We start from the raw sequence: 26,831 nt of genomic DNA on the forward strand, positions 1-26,831 counted from the left end.
TAGAATTTAATCACAAAATTTTCACTGAAATTAATAGAAATTAATATCTTGCAAAAGAAAATGAGGCAAAAATGGGTAGCACGGTCTAAAACTAAAAACAAATATATTTGCTATTTAAACAGATGTGTCAATAGTATAAATGATTTTAGTTGACTTGCCTTTTGGGGGGGATTTACAAATACCAAAGTTATTTTTGCTCTAAGAAAAGATAAAGAGCTCCAACTGTTTGCTATTAAATATTCTTGATTCTTTCTTAGTAATTAAAGAAAGATATATATATGAAATTAATTAAGCCAACCCAATTTTTACATTTCTCATAAGACGTTTTAACAGTTTTGCAAGTATTCACATTGCTAAGTAATGTGTGTGAAGCATCAAAAAAAAGGCATGCTTGATTTGATTCCTTTTTGTAAAGAAAAAAAAAAAGCTAACTATTCACAACCAAATGTAGGTCAAGTTGGTATATTTTATTTACTCACCAACCTGATATATGGAATATCTACAAATAGAAATCTGATTTTAGCTTTTTTTTAACCATATGAAATAAATTTCTGATTTTGCTAGTGGAGGAAATTAAACTGTAGAAACCTTTCTAATATTTATATGTCATCACCAAAAGAAAGTCAGAATTTTGTCTTTGAAGCAAGTAATTATGGAAATGGGGAAAAATACAATACATAATCAGGCAGCTGAATATAAAAGATAGCCATGATATTTTTACATGCTGTTTTAAAAAGTGCTGCATCTGATCCTTAATTAGTGGCATGTAGACCATGATTCTGTTTCGCTTCGGTCCATAGCACTGTTTGTTGTGATATTAGAAACATCATGCTCCATGAATTAGACAACATCAAAAAAGTATAAAATGTTTGTTTGGCGGGAAGTGAGACACCATTTATATTGGCAGATTTCACTACTCACCAGGATCATGTTGGAATACACATATACATATGAGTATCTATAAAATCAAGGGACGAATTAAAAGTATACTAAATTACACTAAAATGTATCAATTTTATAGTTCATAAATGTTCAAGTTTCAATAGGGCATAATCTTTTTCTTTTCAGTATGAATTCTTTTCCCACATATATGGAACCTACAGATATGGGGAGGGAGAACAAACACTGATGAATAGAATGGTGAATATAAAATACTGGAAATGAGAGCAATGCAGAAAGAAAGTCATGAAGACTATAATTTGGGAAGATGAGAAGAGTATCTAGGGATAGAACTAGGCAAATAACCAGCACTCAAGAGCTTTGTTATCTGAGTAGATAGTAAAAGCCTGTGCTTCTTCTATGATGTAGGATAGAAAGTCCAAAATGTGACTGCAGATTGTGATATTTTTCATATGCTAATTAAATAGGGATACAGCATGGCATAGTGAATAAAGTGAAGCCAGGAAGGCTAGGTCTTGCCTCAACACTGGCTATGTATGTAATTCTGGGTAAGTCACTTAGTCTCTCAGTGTTCTAGGCAACACTCTGAAGCTGTGAGTTGAAGGGAAGATGATGGATGACCTACAGTGGCAGAATTAGTTTCCTCATATAGGAGCTACCTGTATCAATGAAATCTCAGATCTAGTTCATGTCCCCTGTCTAATTTCACATTTACTTTTGTGGCTTGGCAAAGTTGAATGTCATTATCTCTTTGTTCTTCCTCAAAGTCAAATATTTAAAGTCATAAATATAACCTGAAGTTTAAATTAAAACAACATAATTTTGTATGACCCAAAATTAATGGAGAATGATATAAAGCTCCACCCCCTACAAACTTAATGACAGCCCTCATTGTCCTTTGCTTCACTTCTCCACAGAGGTCAGTAATCCATTTCCACACAACGTTGGAAGTACATAAGACCAGAAGGCCAAGGAGACAATCACTTCTGCCTACCCAAGACAGCTTCATTATCAGCTAGTAAAAACCAAACACTGCCTGGTAGCAGTTGTACTTATTTTAAAAAAAGGGGCCTGCCAATGTATTATCTTTAATACATACATGATTTGAGATCATCATGAAAGGCAACTTCACTCTAAGAGTAATCTCATTCTTTGAAGGCATATACCAAATGGGGGTCTAGAAATTATCTGAATCATAAAACAAATTGTATCATGAACCCAACTGAATTTCTCCCCCTACCTTTGTGTTGAAATCCAATGCATTCTGAGAAGTTTTGTATAATTCTGGATATTTCAGCATATTTTCTTTTCGACAAGATCTCTCAAATATTCCAAGAGTGAGTGGAGGCATTGCTGTGAACATCTAAACCAGACAAAATATAAGTTTTTTTAAAAAAGTTTTAAGCATAAGATATTATTATTAAGCAGTCAAATGAATTATTTATCCTAAAGTGATAGCAATCTTAAGCAACCTACATATCAAGCTTACCACATTGTAAAGGCCTATACACCAGCGTTCAAAGAGAATTTGCCCAGAAAAGCCATTCACGAAGGCGAACCAGATCTGAAAAAAACAAAACATGTAAATAGAAATGTGTCAGTTCGTTAGATACTTTATAGCCTATGTAAAGCCACAAAGATTATATTTAAAATTTTACAGCTCTTCTCAAATAGATTTCAAAATTGTATTTTAATTTTCACTGTCTTTCTGCTTTAAAGGACACTTTCAGAAAGCATTTGTTTTAGATCAACATTTGTCTAAACTAAATAGTTCTGTTGACTACAACCTGATATTATGTTGAGTATAGATAGGCAAGAAATAATTTTGTACTAACAACTTCAATACTGGCTTTTAAAAATGCATTTAAATAAAATAATTTTTTTTTCTAAAATTTAAGTATATGTAAAAATACATATATATATATACATGCGCACACACACACACACACACACACACACACACACACACATATATATATATATATATATATATATATATATATATATAAGAGGTTTTGAGGTACTTCAGATGCCTTGTGTTAATTTATTTTAATGACATGCCTCACACTTTTTGTAGTGGTGAAGTCAGACACGTCACAAAACTTTTACACTTTAACACAAATTTTTAGAAAATTATAAATTAGAACACAGAATTAAAGTTTTTTACTAAAATTTCATACATTGGTAAGAAAAGGTCATCTTAGTTACTATGGCATGAGCATAATATTCCCCCAGCAACATTGACTTTGCAATTGTACTGTAACTTGGCTCACTGACTTTGGGATGCCAGTGTCTAAAGCAGAAAAAAAAAATTTTTTCCTTCAAAATATTCAAGTCAAATGGAAAAAAACAAATACATGGTAAAAAAAGAACTAATTTTTTTAAAGGGGAAGGAATTAGTGTTCTGTGTTCATAAACGCTTTCTTATACCAGTGAAAATTGAGTAGGAATATCATTTAAAATCAACTTTATCCAATGTAGTAGAGAGGTTGGCTTAGCAAAAAGATTACATAAAAAACCAAACCAAACCAAACCAAAACCTGTTACAAGAAAACTGGCCTGACACGCTGGTCAAGTGAATTTTAGAATCAGTGTTGCAGAGACTTTGCTACACTTCACGTTTCATTTAACCTCATTATGGAAGCATGAATTGCTACAAATTCACCATTTATCAATATGTGCCCAGGCTGGACCCCAGATGAAGAGCTCCTGTGCACAAGCTGGTCTTCCTCCCTTTTATCATGTAAGGGAATGAGTGAACATGTATAAAAACAAATGTCACCCTCGTGAGATGGAAAAGACAACAAAGTAGCAAGAGCACACACAAAATAAGTCTAAATTATGTTGGGACGGTGACATAAATGGACCAAAAAAAAAAAAAAAGCACGCACTTTCAAAGTTGAAGCCGAGAGATTGTATCTTTGCATGTCATTTATTTGTCTAAAAACTCTGAATGGTGTGCCCATAATGGGAGTGGGAGAATTTGTCCAAGCAAACTTGAACTATCTTGGCATCTCCATCTGAGCTATGGTTATTCCTTAGGGTTTTGCTTTAAAAAACATTTTTTTTTTTTGCATAAGTGTACGCAAATTGATGAGACAGACTTTAATGCTGTCTATTGTGTTGCACGTTTAGCCTTTTGGAAATGTGGATTATGTAAATACATATTTGTGATACCCACTGTGACAGTAATGGTCCCCCTTCAAAGCCACTACAGCCGATTGTATTAATACATACTAAGAAGCCCTTTCAGAGTTCTTAGAGTATCATGGAAATATATACAAGAACTTTAAAAAAACAAACTTTAAATTATAGTCTCAATAGACTATGGGGAATCTTTCTAAGCTCTTGTGGTGTGAAGACGACTGATGTCTTTGCATACCAAATTCACTAAATGGATATAATTTAACTTGAGGTTTTTCTTTACGAGTACAACTGATATCTTTAGTACTGCATGAGGAATATGCAGTAATCAATTTTTTGTGGGGAGAGAAAGAAAACATTGGAAATGTGAATAGCAGTATCTTGTTTATACAAAAATTTCAGTATTGATCAAAAAGGTAATATAAACAGAAAATGAGAAAAAGCTCAATAAAATAAACTACAGTTATGCATAAATCAATATTATTACTTTAATAGTTTTAAACTTCAAAAGAAGTTTCAACTTTCAAATTAAACTAGCACATCTAAGCTCACACTACATTTTAATTACAATTTAAAATGCATCATCAAGTGCCTTGTGGTAGAAGTGTTGAGATACTTAAATTGGCAGTGTCAACACATTCTTACCTTTATTATTTTACCTACTAAAAGTTACTGTGAAATGAATTTACTTTCTTCTTAAAATGCCTTTTAATATTTTTATACTAACATCATTTGGGAATTTAGTAAAAAAAAGTACAAAATGACATGTAAACAAAAATCTTCATGTGACCCCATTGTTATTGGTTTTCTTTAAATTAGAAAGACAGTTGGCATCTGCAAAAATTCTTTTTCTTCAATATAAGTAATATTGAAACCCTGTAAAATCATCTTTTTGTTATTTTTTGATCTTGTGAGTATTTTGCTATTCAGGGTTTGTTTAAGATCATAACATTAAGATGGTTTAAGGAATAACCTGATACTAAGTAAAAGAATGTCTAAATTCACATAAAAACATTAAAACTTGTCTTGAACTGAATCAAAACCAAGGGATTTAAAATGAGAACATGGCCACTCTGAGGGATTCTATATTATTTACAGCAAACACTTCCTCCAAAGAGGGCCAATAACTTGAATAAACATGTGAGTAGTTAAGTTATTATTTGCAGCTACTTTATATTGAGATCCACATGAAAATCAGAGGTGGGTATTTGATTGCAATTTAAGGAGAACAACAGATTATGATAACAAAATACCTGTCCATCCATACTCTTCTCTGCAATATCCCCTTCCCATCGAAAAGGGAGGAAGATGGAAAGGATGCAAGAAAAATTAGTTATAAAAGTAATTTTGCAAGTTATCCATACTGCTCAAGACAATTTCTTTATTAGCAAAGAAACTTCAGACCTGCCTCTCTCTGTATTATTTTCTAAATTCCGAGGCACAGCAGAGGCGTGGCAGCAAAAGCCCCAAAGACATGTTCCTGATGTAGCATTTCTGCATATTAAACAGCAGCTTACAAATAGTCAATGAGTTCTCTGCTCCCACGCCTGATCTGCACAAAAAACTGAAAGGAAAGATTCAAGACTGGCAGTTGTCCTCACTAGGGACATTCAATGATGTATTTTCTGTCTATTCATTCACAGTATTGACATGAGCCATTAACATCTGCAGAACTTGTTTTAGCTGGCAAAAGTTGGGTATCTGGGAATTGATTCAAAAGGTCAACTTGTTTCCAAGATAGCTGAATTACATTTCTTTAAAATACATTTCCATGAAGTTCTAAAAGAAAAATACCTTAAAATGAGATTTCCCTAAGGTTTATAACCTGTTTCCTTTTTAGAGTGTAAAGAATTTGATAAGTATTAAAGTATTAAATCTCTCATGATGAACTTTCAAATTCAAAGCCAAGTAAAATTGAAGACTAACCAGCTCTGAATCACATACCCTCTGGAGTATACAACAGGCCATTCAAAACTAGTTATCATTCATTTAGGTTAAAAAAGATGTCATTTTCCCTCCATTAGTCCCCAAATTGGAGGTACTTAATTGTTTAATGTCAAATAATCTAGACTAATATAAAATATCCACCCTTGATTCTCTTGCTTCATTTTGTTAAATTATATTTTTTGTAAACTGATTTATTGTTGGCAGTAGTTACACTCCACACATTTTTAACCCATAACCTCTACCAGGAGTTTTGTAAGAGAAATCCATTAGGAGACATTCTTTGGGGTGAAGGAAAGAGAAAACCTGGGAAAACAGGGAACCTAGGATCTGTTTTATAGCATTAAGTTATACATTAGTATAATCCAGTTCAGTCTCCTCCTCCTACATGACTTTGGCCTCTGCCCACTGCCCATGAATAGCAACTATCTAAGGTATGTACATATGTATGGTGCAGTAACTAGATGGGTCCCATGTTTGCTTGCATGATACACTTTGGACAAAATTCTACACAAAATTTTTTTTTTCATAAAATACTGTGGCACTTTCAATGTTCCTAAGTTGCTTAATGTTATGAAAACCCCAAAATACCAAAATTTTACGTGGCTATGAAACTTAGAATGTCATAATCTCAGAAGAATAAAAATGGTAAGTGACCCAGAAGACAATGGAAAGATACACAGGAGCTTTAAATTTAACTTGTAGCAGGTTCCCAACAATGAAATCTATATAAGAACTGACACAGAAGTCTTCATTAAGGACACATATGATCAGCAAAGGAAGCAACATAGTTGTACAGAGAGTGATGAAACAGGTCTCAGTGCTGTATATTGTTCTGCTTGAAATACTAAAAGAATCTGAGAATGAATGGCCTCTAGATTGTTGGATAGATCTTTGAATAAGGTCCTTGGATGAGAATCTCAATAGGATGGGAAAAGATGGAGGGTTTGTAATCTATGAGAGTGGAGGGAATGCCCAGATAGATGAAATAATGAAATCCATCTAAACAACAAAAATATAAATATAATGCTTATTTATAAACTCCTTGCTTATCTGTAACAACTGACTTACTGGTATGTTTTATGAAGGTGTTCAAGAAAGGTTATTATTATTATTATTATTATTATTATTTTTTTTTTTTGCAGGGCAATGAGGGTTAAGTGACTTTGCCCAGGGTTACACAGTCAGTAAGTGTCAAGTGTCTGAGGCCAGATTTGAACTCATGTCCTCCTGAATCCAGGGCTGGTGCTTTATCCTCTGTGCCACCTAGCTGCCCCCAAGAAAGATTAATTATGTAGCTTTCCAAATACATGCTAATACATAGCATGGAAGAATAGTGAATAAGTTCATAAATTACCTTAAATGTCTGTTTCAAACAAGTTAATTATTTGGTTTGTTTACTCCACATGTTTGCTTTCACTGGCCATTAAATAAGCAGTACTTGTGTTTTTTAAGCATGTCTAGTTTCACTGGTTTATATGTTACTACAAGTAGTTATTAAGCTCACAACATTTTTATTCAGTTTACTTCTGATCAAGTCAGAGGATCTTAGAATAATAGGGTTACAGACCTAAAGTTGGAATGGGCCCCAGAAACCTTCAAGTTCATTTTATAAATGAGAAACTGAGGCTGGCAGAAGTTAGGTTGCTTGCTTAGGTTACTAAGCGAGTATCTGAGGCAGGATTTTAACCCATCTTTTCTTTTCTTTTTTTTAAAGTTTTATCTCTTTTTAAAATTAAAAAAAAAAAATTTTTAGTTGGGCGATGAGGGTTAAGTGACTCGCCCAAGGTCATACAGCTAGCAAGTGTCAAGTGTCTGAGGCCAGATTTGAACTCAGGTCCTCCTGAATCCAGGGCCAGTGCTCTATCCACTGTGCCACCTAGCTGCCCCAACCCATCTTTTTTTAACTCAAAATTCTTGCCTCTACCCCTGCTTAAACCAAAATCTTAACCCACTGAATTCATAGCTTAAAGCAATAAATTCATAGCTTTTTCTAAATGAAGTAAAAATAGTTGTATGATTCGTGTACCTGCTCATCGGTCATCTCAATTGAGACATTAGCTGGTACATTTTGTATAAAGGATCATATAGTATTTTCTTATTTGATTTTGTTAGACTGTCCTTTTTCCATCTTTGCCTCTGCAGCACATATATATACACACACACACACACACATATATATATGAATATATATATATAATCTCTCTAATATTGTGATGCACAGATCATGTAACCAGTAGCATAAACGACTCTAGGAAAGCCCTTGGCTGATTTATGAGGAGGTTGGAAAATCTGACCCAATACTTTCTTGATAACGTAGTGGGAGATGGAGGATTTAACCCCCTCTCTCCCCTCAGCTGTGGAGGACACATGGACATACCAAGCAGAACCGGAGAGGGAGAACTGGACAAAATATTTACATATATGTTTACATAATGCCAACATCTACATAGGACCAATATATCTTCTATTGATTAAAAAGTCCAATTTCCATTTTGAACAAAAGGAAACAGGCATTTATATATTATCTATTATGTGTCAGACAGTATGAAAAACGCTTTTTACAAATAATGACTCATTTGATCCTCACAACAACCCTGCAAGATTTTTACATTTGTCAGAGGCACATTAGATTTTAACCATTTTCTTGTGTTCAGTGATGGATAAGAAGAATGATTTAAAAAAACTTAATTTTAAAAATACTTTTCAAAAATTGGATATGGATTTTCCTAATAAAACATTGCAAGAATGAAGGACCATAAATTTAGAACCAAAAGATACTTTTTTGAGGTCATCTAGTCCATTCCCCTCATTTTTATAGATGAGGAAATTATGGCCTGCTGAAGTACAATGACTTGATTAAGGTCTCACAAGTAGTAAATTTCAGAACTAGGTTTGGAAGAACTAATATTCTCTGGCTCCATACCCTGTCCCTGCTCTTTAAACTGTGCTAGTTCACTTTCCAGACTTAACAGTTAGTAGTAGGCTCTTACCTCAATAATATAGAGCACTATATTCTTGTAGAAGCAATAGAGAATACATTTGGATACTCGGTTATAGTTCCAGGCTCCATGGACCATCAGTAAATTCTTCAGATACTTGAACTGAAATAACAATATAAAAATTATTAATAGGTTCCAGCCCTCTAATTGAACTCATCTAACACGGGTCACCTGTTGCTACAGCAGCATCTTACCTGTGCTATGGAGTAATCAGAAGAGTTAGCTGCTTGCAGTCCTTCGTTGCCACTTATGCCAACACCAACATGTGCTGTCTGTATCATGCTAACATCATTTGCTCCATCGCCAATTGCCAGGGTTATGACTTTAACTTGTTTTTTAACCATCTCTACAACTTCAGATTTTTGAAGAGGTGATACCCTTAAATTATTAAAAGTAAAAAGTCAGACTTTTGAAAAAGACATTCTGAAACCAGCCACCTGTTCTACACAAGGTCAAGGATGTACTATATCTAAATGGATGATGACATGAAGAATCTCCAGGGACGATGCCTTGGGTTCTATGCTTTATATGAATCTGACCCTTATTTTTTTGTGATTTTTTTTTTGAAAATGAAAAGTTCCAAGTTTTGAAATACATCTGCCACTGTGGAGGTCTGGGTTTAGAATTGTGGTTCTTTGCTTGGCTCAGTTTCAAAGTTCTAAAACAGATGGAATGATAGCTACATGAACTTGTAGATGGAGCAACAATGCCAAAACTTCAATTCTGGTGCAGAAATCACTTTTAATTCAAAAAATTGTAGGTGTCTCCACACCTCTGAATCTAACAACAAAGGTTAGAAAAATTGTGGAACGGCATTCAAAGGGACAGCATCACAAATCCTAAACCATGGACATGCATAAAATAAAATGCTCCTGAATCTCTGTAACCTGGTCTAAGGAGATTTATAATATGCATAAAAGAACTCATTCAGTATTTCGTTACAATTAAAAGGAATCATCTGACTCATTCTCTTAAATATAATGAAGAACTTGGAAAATTCCATGTAAGTAAAAACCAGGAATCTGTTTATAGGACAGCTACTTATTCCTATTATTTCCCAAAGCTTCTTATTGACAAATTTGAGGGGAAAAAATTCAAAATCTTTGCTATAAAACTTGTGTTGGGGGCAGAAGAATTTGATGTTATGAAACATCATTTTGTTTTAACTTTGGACCTGATCTGAAATTAAATCATTCGTCAAGTCTCATAAAATGCATTAAGGCTATTTCAGCATAGAAATAACACCCAAGACAATCATAAGAGGGTTCACAGAAAGTGCAGAAGCTTACTTAATTTTGAAATGACAAGCCCATTGTATATTAAGGTATTTCATAAGACAGAAAAAGGGGAGAAGAAATGAATAACTGACTCACAAAAAAGTTAGATGGTGATCAAAATGTTATGCAACAGTTAACACACACAAAGTATTATAAAAAACAAAAGCCAGAAAATCATTCAGCAATTAACGGAGCATAATTTTTTTTGAATGAAAAAAATACCCATTTGATTGCTTGTTGTTGTTTGTTATATTAAAAAAATGAAGCTGTTTATGATGCTGGATGTGGACATAACAGAAAAGGAAATGGCTTTTCTAACGTGAGTACAAGAATTGGTCTCGAGTTTGTAATTAACTGTACCTGCTGCTTGGCGAGACTGTTGGTTTGTGGCTAAGTCTCAGGATCTCTAGGAATGGATATCACATTTATTTTAAAAAAATGTCAAGTTGCCAGCTACACTAAGTGAGACTGATGACTGGTACTAATTCCAAAGTTTCCATAACTATGTCAAAGTGTTTGAATGAGTGCTTCTCTTTCCATCCCTTCAGTGGGATGACACGTAAAGGGTGTGGGGAAACTATCATATCCTATATAACTACTAGTTATGATGATCTGACTTTGTTCCTCATCCTTCAGAGATCTTTGTATCATGCTGACATTCATTCTCTACAGAGATGCTCTGATATGGAACTAAGGTAGCAAACATCCTTAGATTGTGGCTTATTAGGTGTATTCTAATATGTATTGATTATGTTGTCACATCCTATTGAATACAGTCCAGGGGTAACATGAAACTTCAAGAAGATGGATATGATTATTTTATGTCAAGTTTTTGCCTCACTAGTAGGCTGAATGAAGGTATTGATAAAGAAACCATGAGTGGGTAACTTCTGGGTCACCATCACTATTTTGAATTTTAAAATCTGATTGTGTGCCATCTGTGTGTGGTCCAAATATGATATGGACACGAACAGAATAAGGAAATGAGTGAGATTCTGAGCACATGATGGGCCAATGAATTCTTTCGCCACATATTTTCCCCAACATATTTTTCATTCCTTTTACTTAATTTGCTTCATTTTTGTAACATGACAAATGTAAGGGTGAAAGCCCACTGGATAAGGTCAAATATTCTGTAGAGACCAGATATCGTTGACTTTGAGCTGGGAAGAACTTGAATGACCAATCCAATCTTCTCATGTATTGATGAGGAAACAGAGAACCAGAGAGGAAAACTGAACTGCCCAAGGTCACATGGGAAGGAGGTGGCAGAGACATCTCCCAAACACAGGCTACCTAACTCCAAATGAGATATTGCCACCACACGGCACCACTTTGGCTGACATCAGATTGTGAGTACAAAGAAGTGATCTTAAAAGCAAAGACCTGAATTATCATGGATCAGCATGAGCATTTGAAATTCCCTATCAAGTTTTCGTTCTATTTAGATGTGAGAATATATTCAAGTTATAGAATATTTCATCTTGCTGAGGAGCTAAAATACTACAAAATGTTCCCCCAAAGCTGAAATGGAACATTGAGGAAAGTGTGATGAACTATTACTAATAATTTTAAGAAATAGCCAACCCAAATGGACTGATTTCTATCTTCTACCAGGAACAAAGGAAAGATTTATTAAGCACCTACTATGTGTCAATCACTGTGCTAAGTGCTTTATAAACATCTCATTTGATCCTCACAACAACCCCATTATTATCTACATTTTGCAGTTGAGGAAATGGAGGCATATAGTACTTAAGTGACTTGTACAGGGTCACACAGATAGTAAGTATCTGAGACCAGATTGGAACTCAGGTGCTTCTGACCCTGGGCCCAATGCTCTATGTAGCTGCATAGCTTAGCTTCCTCTAGGCAGTAGTTACTGTCTTTTTTGGTCAAGACTGTTAAGTCACCAGTACTTCTGGGCTTCAAGTTGGCTCCTAGATTGGCATTCAGTTATATTGGCCCAAGAATTCAGCTTCTAATCACAGCAGACATAAACAGTTCTGGCAGATCAATACATGCTAACCGAACACAGAAGACTAATTTGTAACACCGATCCCCCCACCCCTACCCCAGCACTGGATATATTGCAAAAAAACTGCCACACAGCTGCCACTGGGTAGGGGTCGGCAGGTTTAAGTCTAGGGAAATAACTAAGATCAGATGGCTTGCTCAGCATGCAAGGAACTACAATGCTCCCCAAATCTGGTTCTCTTTAGATTATGAAGAACCAACAAACTGATCACTGAACATAACATTATGCTGGGCACTTTTGTGAGACAGCGAAAGAGCAGACACTTGGCCTCAAGAAGTTTGCAATCTAGCTAAAACTAACAGATAAAGCAATTAGAGAACAGTTTGCAGCTCAGCAATAGGGCTTCAGAGAAGATGGCCCAAGCAGTTTGGATTGAAGACTAAATATTAAAAGGAAATTTTGGGGACAAAGCAAAACTTTGTATTATTTCACTATGTAATTGTTAAGTACATACTTTGATGTAAGGCAGTGTGTGATGCTAGATGAATACTATTCGACACAGAGATAACAAAATATAACAATTATAAAATAGAGTATGATAATAGTACAGGAGAAGTAAAAAGGATTGTCGGAATGTTTAAAGAGGAGAAGATCACTTGTAGGGGTGGCATCAGGAAAGGGCTAATAGAGGAGGTGGCCTTTGAGCTGAGTAGAATGGGACATATTTGATTTTTATTTAAAAAAAAAAATCACCTCATGTTCATTTTACCTAGATGGTGCAGTGGAAAGACTGCCAGGCTGGGAGTAAGGAAGATTCATCTTCCTGAGTTCAAATCTGGCTGCAGATACTCACTAACTGTGTGACCCCAGGCAAGTCACTTAACCGTTTTGGCCTTAGTTTACACATCTGTAAAATTAGCTGGAGAAGGAAAGGGCAAACCACACCAGTATCTCTGATGAGAAAACTCCCAATTGGGTCATGATGAGTTGGACATGACTGAAACGACTGAACAACAACATATGCAGGTATGGTGTTTATACTATTAACAGCTAAGACTTCCTTTCAAAACGTGTCTACCTTTTCAAGACCTTTCATTAGCAAATATCCAATAAAATTTCCTTAACTTCAAAACTCTTTCTAACTCTTATTCTGATCATGAATGTCTCTCCCTCCCTCCGATATGTGTGCTTGTTCCTGAGACATTGTCCCGCAGTATGTATCTTGTAGCACCTGCATTACATTTCAAGTTACCTTTTCAAGCTCCTCCAGATTTTCATCTCCCAAACAAAATTCAATCAAAAGGAAAGAAACAAAAACCAAAACCCTTAAAATTTGATCTTTTAACATATATTCATTCCTGACTAAATGTATGTTTCCGAACCATCATAAAATCTGTGTATGCATTTTCCAGGAAAGGTCTACATTCACGCTCTGTGTAAGAATGTAAATGATTCACAATTCTGAGCCACCATCTCGGTTCCTTTTTCTTCATTGGGAATTCCATTAAGAGCCTCTGTGGGCACGACTTCTCATTCAGCTTGCACTTTTAAAGTCCATTTTCTTTCCCCATGGTTCCACAAACAGAGGGTGGTCTTTTGCAATACAACTTGAAAGTACAAAAAGGGCAATATGTTTTTCAGATATTATTTTGGCTGCAGTTCCTGCACATGTTATTCATTATTTTTCTTATTTTCTGTGCAGCAGCTCTCACTGCTCTTCGAGCAATACGTAGAAGCACCGGAAACATACCATTTCACTGGTAGAAAAAAAGTTATACAAGGGTAAACCATGTAATACCATTTTGCACAAGGTGGTTTTAATGGGATCAGTTAAAATGAATCACCTTTATTGTACAGAATAGTTTTTTTTTAAAATCTACAATAAATGGCATCATGTAAAAACAAAAAGAAAGCCCTTATAGAGGAATAGTTTTTAAAGGATTTTTTTAAAGGGTAGCCAAAAGGGGTACAAGAAGAGAATCTAAAGAATTCTGTTTGGTGAAGCCGTGTCATATGATTCTTAACATTTCAACAACTTAGGCTCAACAATATGATGTTACCAGGGTGACTTTACGGTGTGTGAGATGGATTATTTGGCACATTTCAAATGCTTTTACTGATAAAATGTGATTATTCAATGTACTGCAAGGTTTGCTTTTGAAAGATGAAGACCCTGAGATTTTCATAAGAGGACATCCAAAGGGACCTGACTTTGCTTCATTATCATCAGGTATGAAAATGTCTATGAGTTTACTAAGAGTGAGAAGTACCCTCATCATTCAGAGATCAGATTTAATGTGGGGCCATTGTATTTTTTCTTTTGAGAAACTTCCTTAGATTTCCCCTTGTGACTATCAGAATATTCCTTAGTGAGTTATATTTGGCTGACTACCTGAGGAAATTAGCAAAAGGAAAGGAAGAGATGTTTAATGTAAAAACTAGATTTTTTTTTCTAATTCAACTTAGGAGATCTTTTCCAAATCTTCTTTGACTTTAAATATAAGATGGGGCAATTTGAATTGGTATCTAAATTTATGATGAAATCTAAAAGCCCCTAAAAGAAATTCTGAATTATTGTAAATGAAAAATTCTTTCTTGATGGGAGTTGCTCCAAAGGCCACAGTTCTACATTAGTGAAAGTCTTAATGGTTGTACTTACATTGTTAGACTAAAAATGATAAATGGAATCCCCTACCTACCTCACCTCCCAAAGGTTGTTTTACATAATCTATACAAGTACAATTCATTCAAATATTGACTAATAAGATTGTAGTTACATGGTTATGGTGACTTTTTCCATATCTTCCAAAGCTAATATTTGTTAATATAATGTGTTATCACAACTATTTAAGATCCCTAACAACACACAAATTGAGTTTACAGATATGACAGATAGTTATTTCTTCAGAAAAAGCTTCATTTTTTTGGAAAGAAATTGCTATGTAAAATGTGTTCAAGATAGACAAGTGATGTTTAATTTCAAATACTCTTTTTTGTACCTAGTAGAAGACCTTGTAGATGAAATGAGTCGACATATGTAAAGTGCTTTATAAATATCAGCTAGTTGGTAATATTATAGTTCAAAACATTAATTTAGAGTTAGTAGGAATTTTGGAGACTATATATAGTCCAATTCCTTCATTTCACAGATGAAAAAACTGAGGTCCAGAAATGGTTATGTGACTTGCTCAGGGTGACACAAATGCCAGCTAGACAGAATCAGGATTCAAACTTAGAACTTCAATCTGCCACTGTTTCCATGATCATATTCTGCTTCTCTCCACTGTACTAGGATGACTTTACCTCTTTCAGTTATAGTGGATAGATTGTTGCTTTTAAAGAAGACCTGTTTTTTAAATTGTGGCTTTTTGCATTTATAAGAATGATCCTTGGCAAATGTGCCTTGTAAATGGAAAAAAAAAACCAAAAAAACAAACCATGAATGTGGCTCTGTGTGTGTGTGAAGGATGTCTGTGTAGGGTGGAATCTGAGATTGATAAAATTACCAGGAAGCTGTAGAAAGGGTTCAAGAACTTATGGGTTCACTAGTGACAACAGAGGCAGGTTGAAGTGAGGTAAAATTCATTTGTATTTCAAAGGAAAGGGGGACCAATAGCTAAACAGGACACAAGGTATTGGTCCCACAATTCCAAGGAGGCATGTCCCCATCTGGGACCTGACATTGATCAGAACTGTGCTTTAAGTGTAGAGTGTTGCTATCCATTTCACATGAGAATAAGATGCCACAGAATTTCAGTGCTAGAAGGGAACTTAGTGGTCACCCTGTCCTTTAATTTAAAGGTGAGCAAATTAAGGCTCAGAAGTGAAGAGGTCTAGCCAACGTCGCACAAATTATGGTTCTTTTTATTGTAAGAAGTAGGAGCTTTGTGTCTTTAATTTGCTATGGATGTAAAGAATGTGATCGCTTAGTAAATGCTGTTTGAGGATAATGATGAATAGAGTGCCTACTAATGGAGACTCAATGAATGACCAAATATTGAATGAGTGTTGGAAAGAGTCCAGAAGGGGCAGCTAGGTAGCACAGTGGATAAAGCACCGGCCCTGGATTCAGGAGGACCTGAGTTCAAATCCAGCTTCAGACACTTAGCTAGCTGTGTGACCCTGAGCAAGTCACTTAACCCCCATAGCCCCGCCAAAAAAAAAAAAAAAAAAGGAAAGAGTCCAGAAGAGAATGACCAGGAAGAGAAGAGAGGAAGAGGAAAAGAGCTAGCATTTATTAAGTACCTTCTCTGTGCCAAGCACTGTGCTGAGTGTTTTACATATATCTCATTTGATCCTTACAAAACCACGTGATGTGGCTGCTAATTATTATTATTATTATTATCCCCATTTTACATTTGAAGAAATGAAGGCATCACCAAGTTAAGTGATCACAAAGCTAGGAATAGTCTGAGGCTGGATTCTAACTCATGTCTTCCTAATTCCAGGACCAACATTCTAATATCCAGGACAGTGATCAAGATTGTAAAGAATCTTTAGATCATGCCACTTAAGGATCAGTTGAAGGAGCTGTCATGTTAACTAACTTATGGAGGGTAAAATTTCAAAAAGTGAAGAATGTGATATTGACAACTATAGGCTGATACAGTTATTAATTAGATTTATAGCCGGCTAAAAATATTTTAAAAGTAGAGATTAAAAATTGATGCCAACTTGATGGATAGTCCCTTGCAGTGTATACAAATACTTTATACTTGGCCCTGTCCCTGACATTGTTTTTTGTCATGGCTAAGGAACATATGAGGTATACTTATAAAATTTATTGAAGCACCGGCCCTGGATTCAGGAGGACCTGAGTTCAAATCCAGCCTCAGATACTTAACACTTACTAGCTGTGTGACCCTGGGCAAGTCACTTAACCCCAATTGCCTCACTTAAAAAAAAAAATTATTGATGACCTAAAGCTGAGAGCTGAATGCCACCATCAGCTTTAAAACAAATTCAACAGGCTGTAATACTGGAAAACAGATACTATTTAATATAATAAATGCTAAATTCTAAACAGGCTCAAACATACTAATAAGTTCAGAATGCCAAGGAAAGGTGGTTTAGCATCAGTACATAATTAAAACCTATGGATTTTATTCACTGTAAACTTGATATATGTCAACAGTATGGCTGTGACTACAAATTAAATTCAACATTTATTATTCACATATGATATACAAGTGTTTTCTCCCCTCCCCACCAAAATATAAATTTAGTGCATTGATAGGGTGTAGAATAAAGGATTTAATAATTTCATTGTATTTGGACCATTATTAAAGCATCATGTTCAGTTCAGGATACCACATTTTAGGCAGGTTTCAGACAAACTAGACTATATCCAAAAGAGAAAGATAAGAATGATGACAAAAGAATGAAGAAATTTGGGATTATTTTGCCTGGGAATAGGGAAGGAGCACTATAATAGTTATTTATGAAGGATGGCTAATGGAAGAGGGAATAATTTTCTATTTGTAATTCTATAAAACAGAATGAAGAAAAACAGGTGGAAGTTATTTAGAGGTAATTTCCTTCTGGACTTGTTCAAAAATTGTCTCCAAAATATTTGAATTAAATCAAATTGATACTGACTTCACTGTAACTAGAGGTATTTAAGCAGTTATTTAAACACCATTTATTGAGAGGTAGCTAGGTGGCACAGTGGATAAAGCACAGGAGGACCTAAGTTCAAATCTGGCCTCATGCATCTGAACACTTACTAGCTGTGTGACCCTGGGCAAGTCATTTAACCCTCATTGCCCCACCTAGATAGATAGATAGATAGACAGATAGATAAACAAACAAACACACACCATCTATTAGGGATACTGTCATGGGGATTACTTTCCTGGGTAGGAAGTAGGACAAGATAATTTCCAAAGTTTCACCCAACATTAAGATTTTATGAAAGGGGGGCAGCTAGGTGGTGCAGTGGATAAAGCACTGGCCTTGGATTCAGGAGGACCTGAGTTCAAATCCAGTCTTAGACACTTGACACTTAACTAGCTGTGTGACCCTGGGCAAGTCACTTAACCCTCAGTGCCCTGCCAAGAAAAAAAAAAAAGATTTTATGAAAGGACAAGGAGCTTGTGAACAAGAGGGAAAAGGAGTGATCAGGCAAACTGGAATAGAAACAGGATTAGAGAAAGTAGAACGCAATATTAAAGTACTGGAAATAGAGCCAAAGCACTTCAGTTAAAATTCCTGTTCCCTAATTACTTCCTATGTAACCATGAGCAATTCATATTAATTCTTTGGGCTTAAGATTCTTCATATGTAGTAAACTTAGGTGGGGTTGGATGAGATGATGCCTGAAGTTGTATCATGGAAGGTAAAAGAGGAGAAATTTTCAGAGGGTGATCAAAAGAAATATCTTGCACATTTTTATAATGCTTTACAGTTTTCAAAATATTTTCACACACAATGTTGACTGACAGAAAATAATAAAGTAAAGAGCGTCCAAGGAGAATGACAAATCAATAAAGGCCACGAGATCCATAAGTTAGGAGGTGGTTTTGTGAAGTGTTGTCTCAGGAGTGTGGTGGGAAGGAAACCACTGATGCAAGTAATGCATAAATGTTAATAGATTAGTCTTCTGAGGGAACATAAGCATTAACTTATCACTGCTCTTGTAAAGGAGTTTACTACAAAGAAGTGTGGCCTATTTTCTTTTGGTATAGATACAAAAATGCTTACCAGTCGGGACAAATATGCAACAAGGTAAAGTGACGGCACATATTGAAATGGGGTGATTGGAAAGTATGATTAATTTCCTCTATTAAAGTCTTATTTTGGCAAATTATGTTTTGGAAAGAAGGTTACTTTGAATTCCTAAAATTTATGCTAACAGAATGCTCCAGCAGAACCTACAAAGCTGGAAAGGCTTTAAAATATGGGCCCAGTGATGGATTGAATATTTGCCATTCAAGACAACTTCTAGTAAGATTAGTACTGGGGACAGCTAGGTAGCACAGTGGATAAAGCACTGGTCCTGGATTCAGGAGGACCTGAGTTCAAATCTGGCCTCAGACACTTGATACTTACTAGTACTACTACTTACTTACTTACTTACTTGTTTATTTATTTGCAGGGCAATGAGGGTTAAGTAACTTGCCCAGGGTCACACAGCTAGTTGTGTCAAGTGTCTGAGGCCGGATTTGAACTCAGGTACTCCTGAATCCAGGGCCAATGCTTTATCCACTACGCCACCTAGCTGCCCCAGTACTCCTACTGATAAAAATAATCGCTAATATTTATATCATATTTTATGGCTTTACAAAATATTTTTTACATAGATTATCTCAACTGTTCTTCACAATATCCCTCTTAGGAAAGTAGCACTATTAAGCTGACCTTACAAATGAGGAAACTGAGGCTTAGAGAAGTTAAGAGATTTACCAATGGTCACACTGCTAGGTAAGTGTTTGATGTGGGAAACCCAGATTTTTGATTCCAAGTTTTCTATCCACTATGCCATTAGAAGTTCATTACCTGAAGGTTAACCATGAGGCATTAACATTTTTTGGCCATAGCAACTCTTTAAAATATCTTTTAAGGCATGGAAGTATTGTGATCTTCATGAGTAGAGTAAATATCTAGAGAATAGAAACACAAATCCTTGAGGGTCACTGTTTATTATTCCTTTCAGAATCCTTCAGCCTCCCTCACAACCTAATAACTCTGAAGTCTCCTCCCAAGCCACCAAAATGATTTTCCTAAAACACAACTACTACCGTGTCAACCTCCTATTCATTAAACTCCTATCAGTTCTGGATCAAATAGAAAATGCTCTATTTGGCCTTCAAACCCCTTCATAACCTAGCCCCCTTCTACCTTGCCAGCCTTCTTATGCCTTACTCTTTGCCATGTCCTCTTTGATCCAGTGACACTGGCCTCTTGGCTATTCCATAAACAAGACAATCTCTTGGCTCTGGGCATTTTCTCTGGCTGTCTCCCATGCCTAGCAATGCTCTTCCACCTACATTCTGCCTCCTGTCCTCCTTGGCTTCTTTTAAGTTCCAACTAAAATCACATCTTTTACCAGAAGCCTTCCCCAACCCATCTTGATTTTTGTACTTTCCCTCTCTTAATTATTTCCTATGTATCCTGTATATAGGTTGCTTTGTATGTATTTGTTTGCATATAGTCTCCCCTATTACAGCATAAGCTCCTTGAGGTCAGGGACTGATTTTTGCCTCTCTTTGTATGCTCAACACTTAGCACAGTGGTACATAGTAGGCATGTTTAGTTACTGATTTATATATAATCATAATAACTAACATTAATATAGCACTTACTACATGCAACACCCTAAGGAGGCCAATGAGAAAAAGCAAGTTTCATATATGGTATACTAAAACATTCATACTGTCACTTTTTGTGGTAGCAATGGGCTTGAAACAAAAGCAAGTTTCATATATGGTATACTAAAACATTCATACTGTCACTTTTTGTGGTAGCAATGGGCTTGAAACAAGAGATGTCTATCAGTTTGAAAATAGCTGAACAAGCATAGTCCATGTTTATGAGCTAAAAGAAATGAAGAATATGAAGAACAGAGAAAAGCATTGGGTGTTTATATGAACTTATACAAAGTGAAAAAAGCAGAACCAGAAAAACAACATGCACCTAATGACAACGTAATAGAAAAAAAATGGAGGGGACGCTGTGAAATGCTAATGACTAATCCTGACCCCCAAAGAAGAGATGTAAGAATATACCTCCCGGGGCGGCTAGATGGCGCAGTGGATAAAGCACCGGCCCTGGATTCAGGAGTACCTGAATTCAAACCCGGCCTCAGACACTTGACACTTACTAGCTGTGTGACCCTGGGCAAGTCACTTAAACCCCACTGCCCCGCCAAAAAAACAAACAAACAAAAAAAGAATATACCTCCCTCCTTTGCTGAAGTGGGAAACTATGCACATGGAATGAACACTAACATAAAGTCAGAGATTTTTTGATTTGTTAGTTTAGTTGGACTGTTTTCTCCCCCCCCCCCCCTTTTTGACTTGTTATAAGGGATAAGTCTCTGAGATAGTAATTGAGGAGACATGTTTTGGGAAATATGTGACATAAAAATAAAAATAATGAACAAAATTTCTTTTAAATGTATGCTAAGCTTCTGCAAGACCTGCAGATATACAGATGAAAACAAATGAAACACCCCTTGTCGTCAAGGAGTATAATGAACCCCTTCTTCCTTAATATATGATACTGCTAAATATTTCACTGAAAAAAATTGCAGTCATCCACGTGAGCACTCTCTTCTTCCAACCACCTCAGTTCTCCTGGGGGAATATCCAAATGGAGGGTTTAAGCTGACAGTTGAAAATGTGGGACAGGAACTCAATGGAGAGATGGAGCTGCTGATTTGTGTGTTTATGGAAGTCATACGGACAGAAATGATAATTAAAACCATGACTGTGGTTGAGATCATTAAGGGAGAGAATGTGTGTGTATGTGTGTATACATACACACACAGACATGCATGCTCACACACACACGTACAACCACACACTGTCTCTATTTCTATTTCTCTATAAACACACATGCATGTGTCTCTGTGAATATAATGAGGGCTAAGAACACACTTCTCCAGGATATGCATATTTACAGGTTAGAAGGAAATTGGAAGGAAATAAAAGCATGAGTATGAGAGTGTAACAAAGAGGGATGAGTTGAGAAGAGGAGAATGAGAAATTGAATGGAGTAATGTCCTGGAAGGAAGAAGATGAAACTGACAACAGTTATGGTGAAGAGGAAGGTCAGCACATCCTCTTTTTTGGAGAGAAGAGAACAAGGTAAGCACTAGAGATTCTGAAGTATGGAAAAAGGAAGGTTCAAGGAGTTCACTATGAATGACTTCAGTCTTCTTGGTAAAGTAAGAGGAAAGAAAGGCCAACTTCTAAAAAGGAGACAGAGAGACAGAAAGACTATATGTGGAGTCAGGCCAAAGGAAAAAGGTTTGGAAAGTTGCTGCAAATGCATTATCAAAACTAAAGAAAATACTTGCTGTGTAATAGTGAGAGCCCACTAAGATTGGGCAGGATGATTTTGTAGCATAGCAATGTTTCTTACTTTCTCTGGCACTGTTTGGTAGCTAGGAAATTGTTCATCCTTCATTTCTGAAGAGGACCAATGACATTGCAGAATGATATCTTAACATGTGTGTGGACTGGATTTAAGTAAGGCAGAGTTGCACAAAGTCATCAGACTCACTCTCTCTTCCAGAGTCATTCAAGTCCAGTGGCAAGACAAAAGTCAAGATGTCTGGCAATGGTTTGGGATGCAGTCAGTGGAGTCTTCAATGTCTGACCCCACTCAAAGCACCCCCCCCAGTACTTGCTTCAGCCACCTTCAAGACTGTTAGAATAAATTGTTTTCATCGGCTCATTCCACCGGGGAAGTCTTCACATGCTTGGAGTAGACATACCCCTAACCCATTAATGGGTTTGAGGCACCATACCCTCAAACTGATTTAGCCCATCTTCTGAGATGGTTTTACCAGGGTGTGACCATTGTGTATGCTACAGCTTCTTGGAGTCACAGGTGAGAGGAGGCTAGGGAGTAGAAAGTGAAGCTGGATAGTGGTGATGATTCAGGGTTGGGAATTGGCAGGGTCAGGACAAGAGAATAACCAGGGAGTGGAGGATAGAACCCTACTGACATGGCTGTGCACTGTGTCAACATTGTGGAAGAGGGGAAATAAATTAGAACAGGATTAACAAAGTGGAAGAATTAGAAAGGATTAAGAAAGAGGCGATCAAATTGAGGACAATGGGTAGTTCAGGAAGAATGAGACAGTGGGGAATACAGGAGCTAATCATATTTAATGCATGCCAAGAACAATACCCCAAGAACTCCTTTATAATGCTGGATGTTGGGGTTGGGACTAACACCTTCATGCTGTAGGCTCTCTGTATTTTATCAAACTCACACCATTGGTTATGCTGGTGTTGGGTTGGATTTAACCTCCAATGTCTGCATTTGTATAAAAACAACAATGGAAATGCTTTAAAAACCTACCTTCTTATATATGTAGACAGTTTATAACGAGTCATCCTAATGGATATTAGGCTATAAGGTGGCCGTAGAATTTATCAACGGAGTCGGAAGAGTAAACAAATCCAATGGAGCAGGAACAGCTGAGTGCTATATTGAAGCAAACTCTGGCCATTTTATATAGCTATAAACTTATCTGGATTTAGTCACATGTGTCTGTGAGGGAAATACCTGCTTAACATTTTCAACTTTATTCATATTTTTCTGGGAAGCAAGTATGAGTTTGGGATTCATTAGCAGTTTGTAAGTCTTTCCCAAGCCAAACATCTGCTTGGCATTCATCGTGTTTGCAGATTTTCTGGAAATGAAATGTCTGCTGAACATTTATTAGCTATATTTGGGCTTCATGACTCTCCTTTAAGTGAATATTTTTAGAGGAATCCTTCCTTAGAACTTTAGAGAATCCGAAGGGTTCTAAAAACGGAACCTATTTGGGCCCTTTATTTAGGGTTCTTCTCACACTGTGGCAGAAAATATACAGAGTGGCTCTCCAGATCTCTTTTCTGCTTGCAGGACCCCCTTAGTAAACCAAGGTGAAAGGTTCTGATTGGTATGTCAGTCCCAAGTGACAGCAGTTACTAAAATTGAGTCTCTTTACAGAGTGAAGGAAAAAAAAATAGCCTGGAAGGGGATTAAACTTTGATTAGCAATGTTGCAAGTAGGGGAAAATGCTTACTTCAATTTAACTTCTCTTTTTGAGAAGACATGGATACATAAATTATGGAGAAGAACAGTGATTACCAGACAGTCTAAAAGCTGGAGGCTGTAAGCCAATTTTCAACCAACTGTCACAGAACATAAGTTTCAAAGTATGTTTAAACTAAACTGACAACTGTAGGAAAAAATGTAAAATAATTTTCAAGGCTGGCCTACCAGGACTGATGAGGACCTTGGAAGCCACGAGCTATTTAACATAGACAATTTTCACCATTTTATTCCCACCCTTTCAAGCAGGGAGCATTCAAAGCAGCATTACAAATGGTTATTGAAATAAAGCTGACCCAAGAAGGAGAGAAACCAACTCCCAGAAGAAAGAGCACCTAAATAAAACTAATGTTCAATCGAGACACACTGTACTCTGGCCTTAAGATGATAAAAAGTAGAATGAACTTTATAAATGATCTAGTACAAGAACCTCATTTTGAAGAGGAGGATACAGAAGCCCAGTTTGAAGTGAAGGGATTTGCATAAGGCTGAACAGCTCTTTGCTGTTCAGTCATTTTTCAGTTGTGTCTGATTCTTGGTGACTCCATTTTGGGTTTTCTTGGTAAAAATACTGGAGTGGCTTGCCATTTGCTTCTTCAGCTCATTTTACAGATGAGGAAAACCGAGGCAAACAGGGTTAAGTGACTTAATTGCTCAGGGTCACACAGCCAGTAAGTGTCTCAAGCCAGATTAGAACTCAGGAAGATGAGTCTTCCTGACTCTAGCCCCAGCACTGTACCCACGTAGCTGTCCCTACCTGGCAGATATAGACTGAGCCTTCAGTACCTCAAGCCAAGGCTTTTTATTTTTTTAAATACTAAGTCACTTGAAGGTTTTAGCATGCAGAACTCCCAGGTTAGTCCTGGCAATGAAAAAGGTTCAATCTTCACTAGGTGACAGATTCCACCTATGTTCAATTTAGTGATTCTTAACTGAATTCAGTTCAATAAACATAAGCAGCAACTCTGCAGAATATCCTGTGCTTGGCACCAGTGATATATAAATGAGAGAAGGTACACTGTCTGCCATCACCAGGCTTGCCATTAAGTTAGAGGGAATAGGACAAATATACATGAAGGAACTTCAAATGATATAAAAATAAAATATATCAGTGAAAAGTATTTAAGGGAAAAAAGAAGTATCTGGAAGGCAGTAAATCATCTCACTGGGCTTCTGTCACTCTATCTATTTCCCAAGATCTTTGGCTTCTTATTGAGGAGTGGAGGGCTTTAAAATCCTTGCTTTGTTTGAGTGATAACAGTAATGATAATCACTACAGTGGATTCCATAATAATATTTTAAATAATAATAATAATTACAATGTACAGACAAGGACTCCAAGGTGCCCAGAAAGGAGTTTCATGACTAGTAGAGTGGACTCTTTGCTCTAAGTAGACAATATAATCTTTAAGGAAAAACTTATAACTAAAGCACTCCTTTTATCAGGCAAACATTTCCAAATTTTCTTCCTCACTTGTGCTGATGTGTCAGGGAAGACAGTAATGGATTTAATTCTGAAGACGGAACGAAGCCTCAGAGCCACATTATCTACTATGAGACAGCTGTTTTTCCTTCTTTCACTGTAACTGAGATGTGAGGCTTGAGGGAGAGAAGATGGAGCTGAGTGGGATCAGATTGTGAATTCAACTTAGGTGTGGATGGGCTTGAAATATGCCTTTAAGCATACTAAGTCTCAGAGACAAGACCACAAAGCCAAGACTGAATATAAATAGGCTTTGGAAAGAGTTCTATCCAGGAACTATTTTGAAATATTATACAATGTTGACCTGGAGGCTCTGTACTGAAAAGACGCATAGGATAGGATAGAGTCCCTTGACAGAAGGGGGATCTCAAGAACCTGAGAAAGGATTAGAGACACTTTCTTTTTCTTATAGGGAATGATAAACTGTTTCACCCTCGCAATGTTTATTAAAGGGTAAGAGTTTACTCACTGACATAGTTCTTAGGCCTTAGCTGAGCCAGGTGCCAAGGAGATGCCCTATGCCAATGGTCTCTGTGCCAAGAGGCACAGTGCCAATGTCCTTGGTGCCAACCAGGCGCAGAGATGTAAATCAGCTAATGGCCCTGATGTAATTGTGGGCTTGAAGCCATCTATAGCACCAAGCAGGAAGCTGGACAAGATTCCTTATGGGAAAGGGGAGAATATGAATTAAGATAATTAGAAGAAAAACGCTGAGAAAAGATATTTTACATTAAAAAAAAAAAAAAACCAGCAAAACTCAGTGCCTGCATTGGGACCTTCAAGGTCCTTAAACATGTATAAAACAAGACCAAGGGAGGAAGAGGGCCCACACACATCTTTATAATCTCAGCTTCAGTCCTGACCTGCACGTGTATAATAGAATGTGATCCTCTCCTAAGGGCTTGGTGCCTTAAAGATTTCTGAGGCCCATGTGCCTTGTGACTACTCCAGGACTGGGATCTCTGGAGGCAATTTCATGAGTCAAGAACATATTTTTTTTCCTCCCTTGATGCTACCTCCTAGTTTCCCTCACTGCTCTGCTATTGTTTAATTTTGTGGTTTAATGCTGTGAAGGGGGAGAAGAAGCAGCTTACTGAGAAATGCTACCCCCCACAAAAGTTTAGCTGTGTGATTATTTCTGCAAAAAGAAAATCTGCTTCCCCAATATTTAAACTAACCGATTATAATCTTTCTTTGACCCAGCTCATCAATTTAGGTTCTAGAAGGAGTCCTCTCTGTACTTCCAAAAAATAAGCAAATGGCCACACAATTCAATCAAGATTTATGTGCCCTTGATTTATCATTTATGAGCTCTTTAATTATTATTA

The 26,831-nt window shown here is 36.4% G+C and overlaps 1 protein-coding gene across 3 annotated transcripts in view; it reads right to left on the minus strand.

The window, feature by feature from the left end:
• Positions 1 to 26,831, minus strand: part of ATP8A1 (ATPase phospholipid transporting 8A1) — a 295,356-nt gene that overhangs the window by 59,004 nt on the left and 209,521 nt on the right. For all 3 annotated transcript variants that reach the window (XM_043970049.1, XM_043970048.1, XM_043970047.1), the window contains 4 exons: positions 9,185 to 9,368; positions 8,982 to 9,092; positions 2,390 to 2,464; positions 2,141 to 2,263 (listed from right to left, as the gene is read on the minus strand). In XM_043970049.1, coding sequence (XP_043825984.1) covers positions 2,141 to 2,263; positions 2,390 to 2,464; positions 8,982 to 9,092; positions 9,185 to 9,368 — 493 coding nt within the window. The remainder of the gene's footprint in view (positions 1 to 2,140; positions 2,264 to 2,389; positions 2,465 to 8,981; positions 9,093 to 9,184; positions 9,369 to 26,831) is intronic.

Source organism: Dromiciops gliroides, chromosome 6 (assembly GCF_019393635.1).
Source record: "Dromiciops gliroides isolate mDroGli1 chromosome 6, mDroGli1.pri, whole genome shotgun sequence".
Classification (NCBI taxonomy): domain Eukaryota; kingdom Metazoa; phylum Chordata; class Mammalia; order Microbiotheria; family Microbiotheriidae; genus Dromiciops; species Dromiciops gliroides.